Raw genomic sequence first — 14,399 nt, forward strand, 5'->3', positions numbered from 1 at the left:
TGTAATTTGTATGGTCAAGCTCCATTGCAATTTGCCTCGGACCGCGGCGATGCCAAGCCCCTCATACACACTCAGACCTTCACTCTACGGATGTGTTTCGCAGCAGTGTCAACGCTTCTAGCCGTTTACCCAATTTCCTCCTGTAGTAAAGGCAATTTCTCAAATCCAAAGCTGGTACTCTTTCAATATGGTTGATGGACGGGATAATTGTCCAACCAAGCAGGATGTGGTGGACGGGATTGAATGCTTTCTAGAGCTGTAAGTAGTATAATTGCAGTTGATTCATTTAAAAATTACCCCAAAACTATTTATGTATGATCCGTATTCTGCTTTGTGCATTAGAATACATGGATTTGCCAGACTAAAACGAAAAGAATAGATACAAGCAAATCATTGCCGAGAAATCCTTCAAGGTGCGTTTCACACCCTAAGCGTAGGAATACGCATCCCCTATTGCGTCCTTCCTGCGCCCAGGTCAAGAAATTGAATTTTTTTTAGGGTTATGATGTCAAACTCTTGACAGAGTCTATTAAATTCGTCGATGCAGACCCATCAGGCTGGTCGGTCTGGGAATTCACGGCCGACGAGACATGGTGTAATATCAATGGCGTTTTGCACGGAGGTGCTTACGCTCTTATATTTGGTATGAATTGATTTCATCAATCTGGGAAAGTTGCTAAAAGATCTTGATAGACATGTGTACTGCCTTGACGATGCAGACAGTGTCTAAGGCTGGATATTGGGAGTAAGTCTATATAATTCTAACGTTATTTTGTCTTATTGAAACGGTGGATATCTGGACGCCATACTGATTCGAAATGTATAGTTTTTTGGGAGGCGTGTCAAGGACATTGAACATTTCATATCTTAAAGGCATCCCGCTTGGTATGTTGTCAAATGGTTATTATCCTCATGAGACATTAACATTAGGTGAATAGGTACGAAAGTGTGTATTAGGTGCCAAGTCGAGCAACACGGAAGGACGATGGCTTTACTTAGCGGTTACTTCGAATCACTTGACGGCAAGACAAAATACGCAACTGTAGAGCACCACAAGGTTCATGTACCTTCAATCCCAGAGTATGCTGCTCGGTTGGAGGCTATGAAAAATGTTCGAAGGAGAGAAAGATTGAAGCTGTAACAATACTCCTCCCATTATGCATACTTCTAGGTGTTGCATTTTGTATTCATTTTATAGAGATAATATCATTCCTACAGCGAGCTAATATATACACACATTTCTTCCAGAAGGGAAATCGGAGTGAGAAAATGAGAATTATGCCTTTTAAAATCTAGCATTCTAATATTGGTTTCCGGGATATTGAGCGTAGAGTTGCTTTGGTCGTAGGTGAACAGGTGTGACGTTGGATGGTGTTCCGGGGATTTCCTTCTTCAGCCCCTATAATTGCATATCAGTAAGTCGTAGTGAGACGAAACCATATATAAAGATAAGGGAACAAACAAGTTGCTCAAAAACGCATTTGTTCAATTCCACCTCTGGTTTTCGGCATTCGAACATATGGTGGTTATTGTTCTCGAGACACCCCCAATGGGCATTGAATTGCTTCAAGCAGTGTGTGTTGATATCCTTGATACTACCCAACAATCAGTTTTCTTTGCTCCCAAATCCAAATCCAAATGCAACGAAATCTCGCGGGGAAGATACGTACACACTGGCGGCGCAACGGGTGACCTTGCGACCCTCCTTCAGACACTCGAACTCTCCTCGGCCGTTGGCTTCCGCCTTACACTTCATGTAGTCATCGTTATATGCTCGGCAGCGGTCACCGATAAAGAACGAGGCGCTCATCAGAGGAGCAGAGGTGGCACCGATCTCTTGAACCTTGGGAATGCCATCGGGCATGGGCGTCGTGTCGACGAGGATGTGCTGGTTAAATCTGTTCGATCAGGCAATTAGCAATTGAGTGACATGGGTAGATAGAAAGATCGTAAATCATACTGGGGCTGTCTGGAAGCCATCTTGGCGGTTGTGAGAGTAGATTGGGAACGCAATGCCAATTGAATATGAAATAGAGGACGGAGTTGAGGAGCTGTGAAGTTCACGGTAAGGCCTTTAGCGAAGATCTCATTGGTCCGTCGTTCCCGAAGCTGTATTTTCTGCTTACATAACCGGATCGAATATGATCATCGAATGAGAGTGAAGATATACAATAAAATTAAAGAGAAATAAGCTGTTGATGCTTTGTATTAGTGCGGACTTCACCTTTCAGAATAACTTATTAGGCGTGATTGGGCTCTATATTCCATCAGTTTCTTGTCATTGGATATATCACGTGATCGTACCATCTTAGCCCTGCTGCGGCTAATGTTTTTCCAGGCAAGGCACCTCCGCGCGAACAAGCTTGTTCCTCTCAATAGCTTCCTCAGCTGCTCTTTTCATAATTCTTTTATTTTCATAACATGGCTTGATTTAATTGACTTAGTCGCTCATTTACCTCGCATTCTGGTCTTCGGTTCTGCGAGACTGTTTTATTGTCGCGCTTGGAAAATCGTGGTGACTATCCGTTGTACAGTGTTGGAAAACAGTTTCCATCATGTCGTTATTCGGCGCTCAACCTCAGCAACAATCCGGTGGCCTTTTTGCCAATAGCACCGCAAATAAGACGCCAAGTCTATTTGGAAACACGCAGCAGCAGTCGACAGGGAGCTCTCTATTCGGTAATACGCAGCAGAATAAACCCGCGACAGGGCAGAGTCTATTTGGATCGTCTGCGAACCAGCCTCAACAACAGACTTCAGGAGGCTTGTTTGGATCGACACAAACACAGAATCAACCCACGGGACTGTTTGGAGGTCAGCAGACGCAGACACAGACACAGACACAAAACCAGCCTCAGTCAGGTGGTCTCTTTGGCTCGACTGCTCAGCAGAAGCCTGCAGGAAGTTTGTTTGGAGGTCCTGCACAGCAACCCCAGCAACCCCAACAACCCCAACAGACAGGTACTAGCTTTTTCGGCGCAACAAACAATGCACTGCAGCAGCAGCAACAACAACAACAACAACAGCCACAGCAACAACAGTCGCTGTTCGGCGGAGGATCTCTATTTGCGAACCAGCAGCAACAAACCCAACAACAGCCCCAACCGCAACCACAATTAGGGCAGACAATGAACCAGCCACAATTGGGATCCTCGCTTTGGTCCCCAGGCCGTGCGGTTACTGGGGGTATGACTTTCTCTTAACATGTCTTGAATGTTCGACTGACATATTATAGTACACCGAACGGTGCCAGCGCAAATGGAGATAATCAGGGACAAGTGGGACCCTACAAACCAGACATCACCTTTTCGTACATATTTGTATAACTTTGTGGGAGAGGATCAAGCACCATTTTACCAGCCCAGCATTCAAGACGACGTGACCAAATGGGAGGAAGCGCTGAAGTCACGGCCTGAGCCAGGTTATGTTCCAGTTCTTGTGAAAGGATTTTGGGAACTTGGGAAACGTGCTCAAAGGCAAAAGGACTTCCTCAGTATCATGCAGACTCGCCTGCACGAAATCAATCAATGTCTCACTGACCTGTTATCTCGCCATGACCTCAAAATCTCGGTAAAAATTGCTGACTGTCGGAGAAAACATGTTATATTGAGTCAACGCTGTTTATCGCTTGCTGCAAAGACCCAAGTCCTTCGAAATCGTGGTTACGCTATGGATGACGCAGAAGAAGAACTTAAAAAGAAACTGGTTCAGTTGGAAAGAGGCATTTTTGATCCATCAATAACCGGACGTGCTGAAGAAATTTGGGCAAGAATGCTTGCCATTCGTGAACACTCTAAGCGGCTTGCTGCCGAAATTGAGCGAGCTGGTTCTAATGCTGCGAACGATGTTGAGGAATCGCTTGATGAAAATGTGATCAAAACTGCGAAAAAGGTATGGTGCTTTTCAATTTTTGCATCCATTCAACTAAACTGACATTGATAACAGATTCTCGAAGACTACGCTTCTCAAATCCAGCACCTACAGAAGGAGCTGGTGTCCATAAACAAGGAATTAGACGAAGCCCAGAAAGCCGTGGGTGCAAATGTCCACTAGAGTTGTTAACGCAGAGCATATTATTTGCGCTTCTTAATGCAACTTGGGTTACTTTTCTTGATATTACTTGACTTCTTTTCTTCGCATGGGGTTGATGCGACAGCAACTTTTCTGCACAAGTCATTTTAATCAAGGTGGGATAAAGATTAGGCGTTGAGCGTTCTTCTTAGTAGTTAGTCGGGTTGGGAGTCAAAAATGAATCGAGTATCCGTAGCATATTCAATTTAAAGACGACAAAGGCAATAGCAAAAATGATACCCCAAAGTCTACTTATAGTACATGGAATAGAAACACAAGGATGAAGCTAGCCATCAAAATTTATACATGCACACTTCCGAGTAGATATTCATTTTTGTATGCGGTGGTAGGCATGAGGCATCACAGGAACTTCTTCACGAAGTCAACAGCGAAAGGCGCTGTTATTGATGCCATTAGTAAGTGAAAATATTTATTGGCAGGATGGCTACCTACAGAGGTAAAGGAGAATGCCAGTAGCAACTGCAAATCGAACGGTCTGTTGCGCTTCGATCTCACCGGCCTGTCAAGATACAACGTCATTTAGAATTCGCAAATGGTATCGTGGTGAATTTTTCATTGATCGTGACGGGTCTGAAGCGAGGACCCTTTAAGTGGCAAGTCCACGGGTTCTAGGGTAATTAGAGCATGGTAACCATACCTCGATCTCCTCCTTAGAAAGTCGTTGCTCTATTTGCAATATTAGTTAGCCAAAGTACTGTCAAAGAGCAAAAACGTCCGCAGAAGACAATAGAAATCTCACCTCCGCCGCCAAACATATTGACAATGTCTATTTCAGTGTACAGTAAATAAGTCTTGGTGATTGTTAGAGGCTAAAAGAGCTGTGATGGCAGAGACCTTGGCTTGCTGTGAATTGATGATGGAGGCATCATATTCTTTGCGGCGAGCTTGAATCGCGCCAGACGCACGGGCCACACCGACTCTGGCGAAGTTTCTTGGGCTAGCCGCTTCTTGCTCCAGCCACCGCGACCTTCTCTCGTTGTCCTAACCATCCTCACCTCACCTCCTGACGACATCTGTTTTCTGGATAGAACGGTTTCGCTCATAGATAGCTATTTCTGTGTTGCGGTGCCAGACAGGGATAGAAATCACTCACAATGTCTGCATCACCAGAGGCTGAGGCCCAATCTCCAGCACTGGACCGGGATGAGCTGCAAGAGGAGCTTGATGACCTCAACGACACAGGCGCAGCTGGGGATGACGAGCCAGACCTTTCTGACGATGAATCCGTACTGTCAGAAGTCGACGAAGCGCAATTTGAAGACTTTAACCCCGATGACGTTGATATCGAGGACCGTCCAGCATTAGATGTCGACGCTGAGAACCTGAAGCTTATTGGCCGCCATAAGCGCAAGAGAGAAGATGGCGAACCGAGAAGACATAGGGAGGGCCGCCGAGAGAAGAAGAAACGCAATCAGGCGGACTCGGATGGTGAATCAGGTGACGGGAAGGCGACTCGTCGAAGATCAGCGAAGGCTAAGAGGGCTGCCACGCCAGAGGATGATGAGACGCTAAGCCCTGAAGAACGTAAGTGGTAGATTATGACTCTGTTGTTGCTAGGTATTTATTTTGAGGATTGTGGTTGATAAATATATTAGGACGACGACGTGCCCTGGACCGCGCTTTGGACGCCTCCATGAAGAAGCCACAGAGACGCAGGCGAAAAGCTGATGGCATTGTATGATTCACCACACGATTATTCTACAGAGAGACTAACAAATTCAGGATCTGGAACAAATGGCAGACCAAGAGATTGAAGACATGCGAAAACGCATGACGGACGCTGCCCGACTTGATGCTGCAGCCCGCCGAGAGGGCCAACCCGCCATGCACAAACTCAAGATGTTACCAGAGGTTTTGAATCTGTTGAATCGCAACCAGTACACTGCTAGTCTGGTAGACCCCGAAATCAATCTTCTGGAAGCTGTGAAGTTTTTCTTGGAGCCACTCGACGATGGCGAGCTACCTGCATACAACATTCAGCGTGACTTGCTGGATGTGCTTGGCAAGCTTCCTATCAACAAAGATACTCTCATCGCTAGTGGTATTGGCAAAGTCATTGTTTTCTACACTAAGAGCAAGAAACCCGAGCTCAAGATCAAACGACAGGCGGAACGACTCCTTGCAGATTGGACTCGCCCGATTCTCCAGCGATCTGATGATTACTCTAAGCGAGTCTATGAAGAGGTTGAATTTGATCCTACGTATGTTTACTTTTATATACCCTAGGTGCAGATGATGGTTTGAGCTAACGTGAGCAGGCGCCTTGTCAATCGCAATATTGCGCAACGTACCGCCGAAGAAGCGCGTGCCCAGGAACTTCTGCCGCCACGTTTGGCTAATCGTGCTCGTCGCGAGATGGGTCACACCTCGTATAGTATTGTTCCTCGTTCAACTGTCATTCAAGACAGCAAATTCGCCCGTCCCGTCGGAGCAAGCGGAGAAGATCGTTTCAGAAGGATGAAAGCACGCCAGCTGAATGCTGGTAAAGCATCGCGCAAATAATTCGTTCTCAGACAGCCAGTATGTGTGGCGTTGCCTTTATTATCCCATCGTCTTTTTGTCGACGGTTGGTCGCGATATCATTTACGGCGTTTGTGAGTCTAAGTATTTAATCGGATTGATATATTGGGTTTCTCTTCGGCGCAGCAGTTGACCAGGAATATTCATGGAGTTTTTTTTATCGTTCGTGCATGGATAGTAGCTTGAATAATTAGTGCATACATGACAATTTCTCAGCAGCCAGCCGTTGCATGCGATATGACGACATTCTTCTTTACGACGCTGAATAAACTCCCTAGTTCTAACGTAATCTAACGGCCATCCGCCCACCCCTATACATCGTATAAAATGGACATTTTATATGGTGTGGGGGTGGGCGGAAGGATGGCTGTTGTTTTACGTTATCCGAATATACGAGTAGTAATGAAAAGATTCTAGAAGCAGACAGCTATCCCAGTCCGGAAGAGCCACTGAACCAATCACAGCTGCAGACACTGACACCGGACTCTCCCGAAGCTCGTCTCGGGTGAGACTCGGTAGCGCTAAACCGCAAGTAGAATATTAAAGCTATGCGATCGTGGAAATCCGGCTTGCACGTAAGCCTGAGGTCACCGAGCTATTTCCTTCACGGCGCCGGGCAAATGGTTTATAACAGCAACGCCTCCACATACTGATACATACTCAACCAGGTCCATAAAATAAACTCGATTGTTGTGAATACTTTGTACATTTCGTCAACACGACCAATTAATATTGCACTCAGCAAGCACATACTGAGTACAATCAACCATGAAGCTCTTAACGAAGGAAGAAGAGGCTGCTCACTACCGGTATGCCAATGGGAACTATTACACAGCTCGACAACTATCTAGGTCAACATGCTAATATGACTACAGATCGGTCGTCCAAGGAGGCACCGTAGGTACAGCCATCGGTCTCGTCGGCGGTCTCGCCGGTGTCATGGCAGCATCTCGCCGATTCCATACAATCCGCAACCTGACTCTCCCCATGAAAGCATTCCTCGTCACATCCTCTGGCACATTCGTCGGCATCATTGCTGCTGATCATGCCTCTCGCCAATACGAAGCAGAGCGCAACGTCAACATGCGATACCTTGAGAACCGTGAAGAACGACTCCGACGCGAAGAACTCGCCCAAATGTCATTCTCGAATCGGCTGACTGCCTGGGCGCGTGAAGAAAAATACAAAATTATTGGTGTGACCTGGATTGCCTCTATTATCGGTAGCTTTGTCTTAGTGGGCCGCAACCCGTATTTGACGGGCCAGCAGAAGATTGTCCAGGCTCGTGTGTATGCGCAGGGTCTTACGCTTGCAGTTATGTGTGCCAGTGCGGCGTTTGAGATTCATGATCAGCGTAAGGGTCAGGGTCTTCTTGATACGGCTAAGAAGGGCCGTGAAGCTGCTAAGGAATCTAGCATGCCTGAACATCAGCGACGTGACGAGAATGCTGACCTGTGGCGGGACATGGTTGCTGCTGAAGAAGCGAAGCTGAGACAGCGCCACAAGCCGCTGTTCGAGCATGAGTTGAAGGAGCAGCAAGAAGCTTTGGAGAATAAGAAAGAAGAGCAGAGCGAAGAGAAGGAAGAAACGGTCGATGACAACGAGGACAAGAATAAGGAGACAGAGAAAGGTGAAAGCGAGTAATTATTCGCTTATCGGCAAAAGTTTTGATAGAATTCCGAGGCCTTTGCATGTCATTATCTCCTCTCCTGCGAGCACATTTTCAACTTTATCACGACTGCATGGATATACATGGCGTTTGGGGTTTTCGATCATTTAGATTTCGAGATTGTAATACCATATGTTTTAATTTTCTATGGTTGGAATAGAAATTCATTATCAAACATGTGCATTCAAAAAAGCATGATTACTATGTATAAATCTCTATTATGTACAAAAATCTACATTTCACAAAATCAATTATTCCAATCATCGTAGAGTCTATTATCCAAGCCAATATAGCCCTGGATCAATTCGAGCCCTTTTTTGCGCTGGGCCTCGATGCGCTCCCACGTCCACTCTTCTCCATTCCACGACCCTGCGTTCTCCGTCTTCTGCTTTTGCACCATCTCCCAATCCTGATTTCCCAATTTAGACATTTCATCAACCAACTTGACGCCATCCACTGCAGACGTAAGACCCTCGTCCTTCGGTGTGCCAGTAGTTGATGCATTGCCCGATACTCGCACTGCAGGCACTGGCGTTGCGCCCTCTGGCCGAGGAGGCAGATATCCACTAGCCCGAAGTACTCGCTCAATAGGGACTGTCAGACGCCCCTTTTTGATACAGTACTTGCTCACACCAATCGCCGCTATTGTCGGTCCCGCGCCTCTCTTCTTCTCCGGCTTGATGAAGTAGGTCATGATATACATCCATTTCTCGTCCCAGGCAGCCATGTATGATTTGATGTCGTACTTCTCCAACGGCTTCAGCTCTCGCTTGAATGAGCAATACGCGCCCCCGAGAGCAATGAAAAAGGGTTGTGACTTGGTTGGCCGTGGCTTGCCCTCAGCGACAGCAGCAGCGGCGATTTCCTCGTCGAGTTCCTTGTTCACAATCTTGTTACCGGGTGTGTACAGCCGCGTGACGCAGTGTGTGCGCGAAATATCCATGTCGGCATAATACGTGCTGTTGGACTTGTGGATGTTGTAGTCTGTTTCCAAAAGAGACGTGTAGGTGTTCATTGTCGCGACAGCAAAGACGGGGTGGGTAGGATGGCCTTTGACGTCGACTGGCTTATTCGAGTCAAATATGAATTGGGATGGATTGCGCCGCAGGTTTTTGACGATAGCCCATGTTACACTCGCCTGTATCGGGTTCAATGGGTTAGCCAAATTATCATAGGGTTGGAGACTGGAGGGCATGGAGGTATACGCACTGTCCACCCAAAAGGCAGGGACTTTTTGTTGACATAAGCGAATAAAATAAAGAGCGTTCGCCATGACAGCAACATCGAAAGCAGCGAAGAAGGCGTCAGCATAGAAAGAAACGCCATGGTCTAATATTTGTTGGTTCTGGTTGAGTTGTAGATGGGATGATCCGTGTATGGTGCCAATTAGACAAGGTAGTATTGTGACTAGAGTCGCTTCTACGCAATTGCGCTTAAACGATATCAAACATCACCATTTCAAGCGTGCTTAACGAAGGGAAAGCAGTTTATCTCAACACTCACAGAAAGATGGGCAGCCGAGAAATAATGCCGAGGTACGGCCCGCTGTTCGGCTCTTGTGATTCGCCGATTCCTACTGCAATTAATTGTCTTGCTTCAACACTATTTACTTGGCTTGTTCTGCATCAACCTGAGACGCCAGGCAAGGATACTCCGAGCCGAGCACAATATTCAACGATTGAGTATTACTAGCTGATAGGAATTACAATATACGATACCCCGACAGTTGTTTTGATGGGCTTTGTATACCGCTCCCCGTTGACTGCAAACCGTAGCTGTAGCTCCTGACCCAGCACGCGATGTGATACTTGCTTTTGTCAAAATGAACTTCATTCCAAGCAATATCGACTACGAAATATTTGCGCGAGGCTAACCCCTTGATGGATCGCCGCAGGACAGCTGACGGGAGGGCAGGATCTTATACCGCATGAAAGAAGCGTTTATCATTTAGAAACAAAATGAGAGTGTCTAGTCCACAGCACGGAGAGTCAGCTGCGATCTGTCCGCTTGTGCCAACCAAAGTGACAGTATTATTATTCTTCGCAGTAGCTGCGACTGTGGATACAATGTTGCTTTCACGAGTCATTGCAATGTTCACATTCAGCGCTAGGATGATGCCTTGAGGGTGTCTTGACACATATTCGCGACTGCGTCAAAAAAGATCAGTAAGTTCAATACTATTATGGAACTTCCGACTCTGTAGCATGAAATAAATCTACAGTAGGGATGACAAAGGTTTGAAATAGCACCACAACATTTGAAAAGTGGAATGGGTATAGGAGCCCTGCCCAAATAGCTATACGCGCAGGGCGAGTTTATTAGTCGGGATGATCTGCGCCACAGTCAATTCATTTCCCCGCGTGATATTCCCATTCAACAGCAACCCTCGAGCTATCGGCTCGTTCTTACATTCAGTGGCGTATGGTCTTGGTACGGACCGACGTCAGCACAGTCATGAATAATGGCATTAAGAGGAAGAACTAGAAATTCTAAATATTATCCACGCGAGACAATATATCAGGGGAAATGCGGCAAAAAATTAGCCTATTTTCGAAATATCCTGTTTGTGGAAAAATGAGAATCTGGAAGAATAATCGGCGTCGTATGATCTACACTCCACATTGCGGTTCAAATATGGTTTTTGAATTAGAAAGAAACAAAAACATGCTCTCATGATTGACTAGAAATAGCGTTTCACCTCTCTCATCATATATATGCTTAAGTCTGGATTTGATAGTACCGTAAAGATGAAAGCCTAAACATCGAATGGTAAAGTATCTGAACAAGGCCCCATGTGAACCATGATTGACCTTAAAAAGTTAACTAGGGTAGTAGGGCATGCTAACCAAAAATCCTCGTATCTTGGGATCCGAAAAGGTTCGAAGGAATTGTACTCCTGAACATGGCCGAGCCAGGTACTGGGTTAAAGTGCTGAAGGGGATTCGCTGGTTTCTGCCAATTTGGACGACAGAACTAGTTAAATATATGCTGAGTGAAGGATAACTTTATGCCGTTGGAACTAAGATCAGTAACACCGCTCTCACGATGCCGCGACAGAATGACCGGATCAGAGAGACCGACTTTGTCTTGATAAATCCCACCTAGAGCTTTCGACCCGTCATCAAGGTTAGATTCTCACTGTTGATTCCGCGCAAGAACTAACTTTTGCAAGCCTCGAAAAGGCTGCTACTAGAATGAACCAACCTGAGACTAAGGCACTCAGAAAGGCCTTCTGATGATCTTTCTCGTAGGAGATAGCTACACTCTGTGATACTATTGGGCTAGTATATATTGTCAATATTGTTGAGATAGATAAGGTTATCTAAGTAACGAACAACAGTAGAGAACTGCGGATACGAAGGTAACCACTCGGATCGTAATTAATACTCTCGACTTGATGATGATATTTGACGTTTGGAAAGTTCAAATGTTGACTGGGAAATTCTTTTTTGACGTATGGCGTCTGCATTATTCACGTGCTTTATAGTAGCCTGAGGCTCGTCAAAGGAGTTATGGAAGTTCTGGGTCATATATCATCTGGGCTGTGGATTATACGCCATTCAAATTTCATTTGTTGGGAAATGCATAAAAATTGACAGCTTCAAGACTTAAAAGATAGCCATACAGTTGGGTGGACTGCTCACACCCCGGCCACAGTTCAAAGGACTGCTACTCACAAAAAACGTCCATCTATTATGCTGCTTACACAATTCAGCGAGCCCATCCAAATCAAACATCTCCCCAATAGGCACTCCCCAGCCTGCCAAAAGATGATGATGCAGGTCCCAGTCATTCTCCATAGGCGGGAAAACCTCAAAACTAACAGCATCACTCGCAACAACCGCGAAATGGCTGTTCCACAACCATTTAACGACACGCTCAGACTGCTCGATACCGGCATGTGAAGGCATCTGCTGCTCAGAGTATTCTTTCCTTTGTGTCTCGCTCATCGCATTCCACGTTTGCGGCAACCCGACGCGGAGGAAGAGTATATCACCATGTTGAAACTCAATTTTGCTTTCCTTCGCAATAGCAAGAACATCATCCAGACTAATTCTATGCCGGGTTAATGCATAATCTGGCTTCAGCCCTTTGTGCTTTTCTGCCCACGAGGCATAATCAATCAATACTCCGCGTCCAGCAATTCCCTTTTTCGCCCAATGCCCAATTCCGATACGTGGTGAGTCTGTTTCGATGATTTCCTCGAGTGTTGTACCGCCGTACCATAATTTTTTCTCTTCTCTTTTATGGTCTGGCCAAGGCGCAGAGTGGTGTCTTAACCCATCCCACTGCGAGGATTGTTGAGGGTTGAAATGATACTCGTCGTCTAGCGCTGCTCCGTTGCTGCATTCGACAATCTTGATTAAATGTTGGAATCGTCTGCGTCCGAACCCAGGGGGATCAAGTTTCTCGAGCTCCCAGTTCAGACAGACACGCTCGCCGGTCTGGATCTCGTTGCGAGCGGCGTTGGCGACGATCTCGGGGGTAAGGAGTCGCAACATTCCCAGACCTTCTTCGTAGGAATTGGCTGGAGCAGGCCAATAGCGGCGGGGATCAGGAAGATCCTCGTATTTAGGAAGTGTCGACATCTTCAGTATTTTTTTTTCCTTATTAAGTTCGGAAGATTACAATGGCAACTGTTTGTTGGCGTCAGCCGAGATCGGATGATGATATTCTCGAAATCAAGTTGATTAGGTGGCTTTCCATAGTTGAGAAATAGAAGAGCAAATTGCGAACACCAGCAAGATATTTTAGCCGTAGAATATCCGGCATTTTTCCCGCCTGACTGCAATCTCTGCTGCAGGCTCAGTAAGAGGCTGGAAGGCCCCGCGTTTATTGGGAGTCGGAGATGCTCCGAGCGGGGGCACGCATGGATTCACCAGCTCGGCAATTTTTGGAGGTGATTAAACAGATCAGCTGTTTGGATGCCCTCAGTATCCTATATATTTCATATCTTTTAAGATTAGTAACGACCCGAAATACATTTCATAACACCGATCAAGTAAGTGTTTCACAAAACTGATAAGTGTACAAAAAACAAGGAAGTAGTCATTACCTTGCATAGACGAAAAGAAAATCAATTGTCACAACCTGTTAATAATAAAAAAGACCCTTCGTACTCTCAGACTCCTCATCTCTCAACTTGGATTCTTGGTGTAGCAAAGTTGTGACTTTGATTCCATCCATTTTCGTTCATTCAAATTGTCAGCACTCGTATTGATGGTATTATGACCAACATCGGAGTTTGTGCGACAGTCACGATTGAAGGTGTGTAGGACTTGTTCGTCGTCGTATTCGATGGCGGCGGTAGCTGAGCGACGAAGAAATCTATTGGTGACTGCTTTGCTTTCCGCAGCGATGGAGGAGCCGAATACACTAGGAATATACCTAGATAAAAGCGGTTTGATGGGAGGACGACACACACAAATAATGGCAACGTTGCATTCAATAGCAGACCAAGTTACAGTGCCGATAACATCATCTAAGGATGGTTTTGTCAGCGTTTGATATAGTTAATCTGATGTAAAGGCATGGCCTACAGGTAGGATCCGAAGACTTGGAAATTACCAAAAGACTTCGCAGGCGGATAATAGTCGTGACAACAACGCTGGCTGTGGTTAGTGTCAATTATTTAATGAGAAGATGTGGGCAGTTAAAGTGTAAAACATACAAGATACCCACAGCGAAAACAGCCATCAAAGCAATATTTTGTTGTCGTGGCAATTGCAAAGACTTGAGAACGGGCATCGGCAGCACGAGGATGATCAAGTCGCTAGCAATACGCATGCCAGACTTAGAGAACCACAAACCTCCTTTACTCAGACAATGACCGTCAATACTGTTGTTCCAGAATTTAGCCACAGGTACACAGGTCAGTCAGGCGCTCAGGAAGGTCCAAGCCGCGTGAATGCCAATAACGACGAGTAGAACATTGCAGGAATGTTGCATCTGCTGAGTGGTAAGTATTGGCGGTATTGTAATATAATGGAAATCTTGGAGCTGAAAAAAGTCATTTGATACTCTGGGATACTAGCCCATATGAACTGTGCGTTGTCAATACCTGGGGTAGCAATTAGGCTTGAGAAGACTCGTTGTCCCACCATTAGCTGTTTATTGA

At 45.9% G+C, this 14,399-nt stretch overlaps 9 protein-coding genes across 9 annotated transcripts; 4 read left to right on the forward strand and 5 right to left on the reverse strand.

Moving 5' to 3' along the window:
• Nucleotides 1–15: 15 nt before the first annotated feature.
• BGW36DRAFT_370450 (HotDog domain-containing protein) lies at nucleotides 16–1,173 on the forward strand. Its single transcript, XM_046215250.1, has 6 exons — nucleotides 16–258; nucleotides 380–413; nucleotides 499–643; nucleotides 694–745; nucleotides 827–885; nucleotides 939–1,173. The coding sequence occupies exons 1-6, from the start codon at nucleotides 188–190 to the stop codon at nucleotides 1,139–1,141; spliced, it is 564 nt and encodes a 187-aa protein (XP_046077051.1). The 5' UTR covers nucleotides 16–187; the 3' UTR covers nucleotides 1,142–1,173.
• Nucleotides 1,174–2,236, reverse strand: BGW36DRAFT_370454 (putative NADH-ubiquinone oxidoreductase 19 kDa subunit). The gene is made up of 4 exons (XM_046215251.1): nucleotides 1,961–2,236; nucleotides 1,671–1,898; nucleotides 1,463–1,595; nucleotides 1,174–1,399 (listed from the first exon to the last, which is right to left on the reverse strand). The coding sequence occupies exons 1-4, from the start codon at nucleotides 1,978–1,980 to the stop codon at nucleotides 1,301–1,303; spliced, it is 480 nt and encodes a 159-aa protein (XP_046077052.1). The 5' UTR covers nucleotides 1,981–2,236; the 3' UTR covers nucleotides 1,174–1,300.
• Nucleotides 2,237–2,246: 10 nt separating this feature from the next.
• BGW36DRAFT_370458 (putative nucleoporin) lies at nucleotides 2,247–4,251 on the forward strand. The gene is made up of 3 exons (XM_046215252.1): nucleotides 2,247–3,186; nucleotides 3,236–3,891; nucleotides 3,946–4,251. The coding sequence occupies exons 1-3, from the start codon at nucleotides 2,556–2,558 to the stop codon at nucleotides 4,051–4,053; spliced, it is 1,395 nt and encodes a 464-aa protein (XP_046077053.1). The 5' UTR covers nucleotides 2,247–2,555; the 3' UTR covers nucleotides 4,054–4,251.
• Nucleotides 4,252–4,431: 180 nt separating this feature from the next.
• On the reverse strand, nucleotides 4,432–4,847 carry BGW36DRAFT_423563 (mitochondrial outer membrane translocase complex, subunit Tom5; the record flags this gene model as incomplete). The annotated part of the gene is made up of 4 exons (XM_046219849.1): nucleotides 4,432–4,469; nucleotides 4,525–4,591; nucleotides 4,730–4,758; nucleotides 4,832–4,847. 4 exons carry the CDS (start codon nucleotides 4,845–4,847, stop codon nucleotides 4,432–4,434), a joined length of 150 nt encoding a protein of 49 aa, XP_046077054.1.
• A 52-nt stretch (nucleotides 4,848–4,899) lies between these two features.
• BGW36DRAFT_95593 (putative transcriptional elongation factor Iws1) lies at nucleotides 4,900–6,953 on the forward strand. Its single transcript, XM_046222725.1, has 4 exons — nucleotides 4,900–5,616; nucleotides 5,688–5,767; nucleotides 5,815–6,293; nucleotides 6,351–6,953. The coding sequence occupies exons 1-4, from the start codon at nucleotides 5,187–5,189 to the stop codon at nucleotides 6,592–6,594; spliced, it is 1,233 nt and encodes a 410-aa protein (XP_046077055.1). The 5' UTR covers nucleotides 4,900–5,186; the 3' UTR covers nucleotides 6,595–6,953.
• A 243-nt stretch (nucleotides 6,954–7,196) lies between these two features.
• Nucleotides 7,197–8,485, forward strand: BGW36DRAFT_370465 (mitochondrial hypoxia responsive domain protein). The gene is made up of 2 exons (XM_046215253.1): nucleotides 7,197–7,421; nucleotides 7,488–8,485. The coding sequence occupies exons 1-2, from the start codon at nucleotides 7,381–7,383 to the stop codon at nucleotides 8,254–8,256; spliced, it is 810 nt and encodes a 269-aa protein (XP_046077056.1). The 5' UTR covers nucleotides 7,197–7,380; the 3' UTR covers nucleotides 8,257–8,485.
• A 43-nt stretch (nucleotides 8,486–8,528) lies between these two features.
• On the reverse strand, nucleotides 8,529–9,592 carry BGW36DRAFT_288804 (uncharacterized protein; the record flags this gene model as incomplete). Its single annotated transcript, XM_046210611.1, has 2 exons — nucleotides 8,529–9,419; nucleotides 9,491–9,592. The coding sequence occupies 2 exons, from the start codon at nucleotides 9,590–9,592 to the stop codon at nucleotides 8,529–8,531; spliced, it is 993 nt and encodes a 330-aa protein (XP_046077057.1).
• A 2,038-nt stretch (nucleotides 9,593–11,630) lies between these two features.
• On the reverse strand, nucleotides 11,631–13,354 carry BGW36DRAFT_335165 (uncharacterized protein). The gene is made up of 2 exons (XM_046212931.1): nucleotides 13,338–13,354; nucleotides 11,631–13,235 (listed from the first exon to the last, which is right to left on the reverse strand). The coding sequence occupies exon 2, from the start codon at nucleotides 12,868–12,870 to the stop codon at nucleotides 11,890–11,892; it is 981 nt and encodes a 326-aa protein (XP_046077058.1). The 5' UTR covers nucleotides 12,871–13,235; nucleotides 13,338–13,354; the 3' UTR covers nucleotides 11,631–11,889.
• Nucleotides 13,355–13,419: 65 nt separating this feature from the next.
• BGW36DRAFT_355420 (uncharacterized protein) lies at nucleotides 13,420–14,068 on the reverse strand (the record flags this gene model as incomplete). Its single annotated transcript, XM_046213643.1, has 3 exons — nucleotides 13,420–13,763; nucleotides 13,822–13,889; nucleotides 13,953–14,068. 3 exons carry the CDS (start codon nucleotides 14,066–14,068, stop codon nucleotides 13,420–13,422), a joined length of 528 nt encoding a protein of 175 aa, XP_046077059.1.
• Nucleotides 14,069–14,399: the final 331 nt, after the last annotated feature.

The sequence above is a fragment of the Talaromyces proteolyticus genome (assembly GCF_021365285.1).
Source record: "Talaromyces proteolyticus strain PMI_201 chromosome Unknown BGW36scaffold_2, whole genome shotgun sequence".
Classification (NCBI taxonomy): Eukaryota; Fungi; Ascomycota; class Eurotiomycetes; order Eurotiales; family Trichocomaceae; genus Talaromyces; species Talaromyces proteolyticus.

Bases quoted from the DNA above. Each gene is read 5' to 3' on its own strand.
- BGW36DRAFT_95593 (XM_046222725.1), top strand. From the start codon at position 5,187: ATGTCTGCATCACCAGAGGCTGAGGCCCAATCTCCAGCACTGGACCGG. The intron at 5,768-5,814 runs GTATGATTCACC...TAACAAATTCAG, and splicing joins GGCGAAAAGCTGATGGCATT to GATCTGGAACAAATGGCAGA. The intron at 6,294-6,350 runs GTATGTTTACTT...TAACGTGAGCAG, and splicing joins GAGGTTGAATTTGATCCTAC to GCGCCTTGTCAATCGCAATA.
- BGW36DRAFT_335165 (XM_046212931.1), bottom strand. From the start codon at position 12,870: ATGTCGACACTTCCTAAATACGAGGATCTTCCTGATCCCCGCCGCTAT.
- BGW36DRAFT_370465 (XM_046215253.1), top strand. From the start codon at position 7,381: ATGAAGCTCTTAACGAAGGAAGAAGAGGCTGCTCACTACCG. The intron at 7,422-7,487 runs GTATGCCAATGG...ATATGACTACAG, and splicing joins GAAGAGGCTGCTCACTACCG to ATCGGTCGTCCAAGGAGGCA.
- BGW36DRAFT_370454 (XM_046215251.1), bottom strand. From the start codon at position 1,980: ATGGCTTCCAGACAGCCCCA. The intron at 1,899-1,960 runs GTATGATTTACG...CTGATCGAACAG, and splicing joins ATGGCTTCCAGACAGCCCCA to ATTTAACCAGCACATCCTCG. The intron at 1,400-1,462 runs GTTTGTTCCCTT...ATGCAATTATAG, and splicing joins AATGCGTTTTTGAGCAACTT to GGGCTGAAGAAGGAAATCCC.
- BGW36DRAFT_370450 (XM_046215250.1), top strand. From the start codon at position 188: ATGGTTGATGGACGGGATAATTGTCCAACCAAGCAGGATGTGGTGGAC. The intron at 259-379 runs GTAAGTAGTATA...CGAAAAGAATAG, and splicing joins ATTGAATGCTTTCTAGAGCT to ATACAAGCAAATCATTGCCG. The intron at 886-938 runs GTATGTTGTCAA...TTAGGTGAATAG, and splicing joins TCTTAAAGGCATCCCGCTTG to GTACGAAAGTGTGTATTAGG.
- BGW36DRAFT_370458 (XM_046215252.1), top strand. From the start codon at position 2,556: ATGTCGTTATTCGGCGCTCAACCTCAGCAACAATCCGGTGGCCTTTTT. The intron at 3,187-3,235 runs GTATGACTTTCT...GACATATTATAG, and splicing joins AGGCCGTGCGGTTACTGGGG to TACACCGAACGGTGCCAGCG. The intron at 3,892-3,945 runs GTATGGTGCTTT...CATTGATAACAG, and splicing joins TGATCAAAACTGCGAAAAAG to ATTCTCGAAGACTACGCTTC.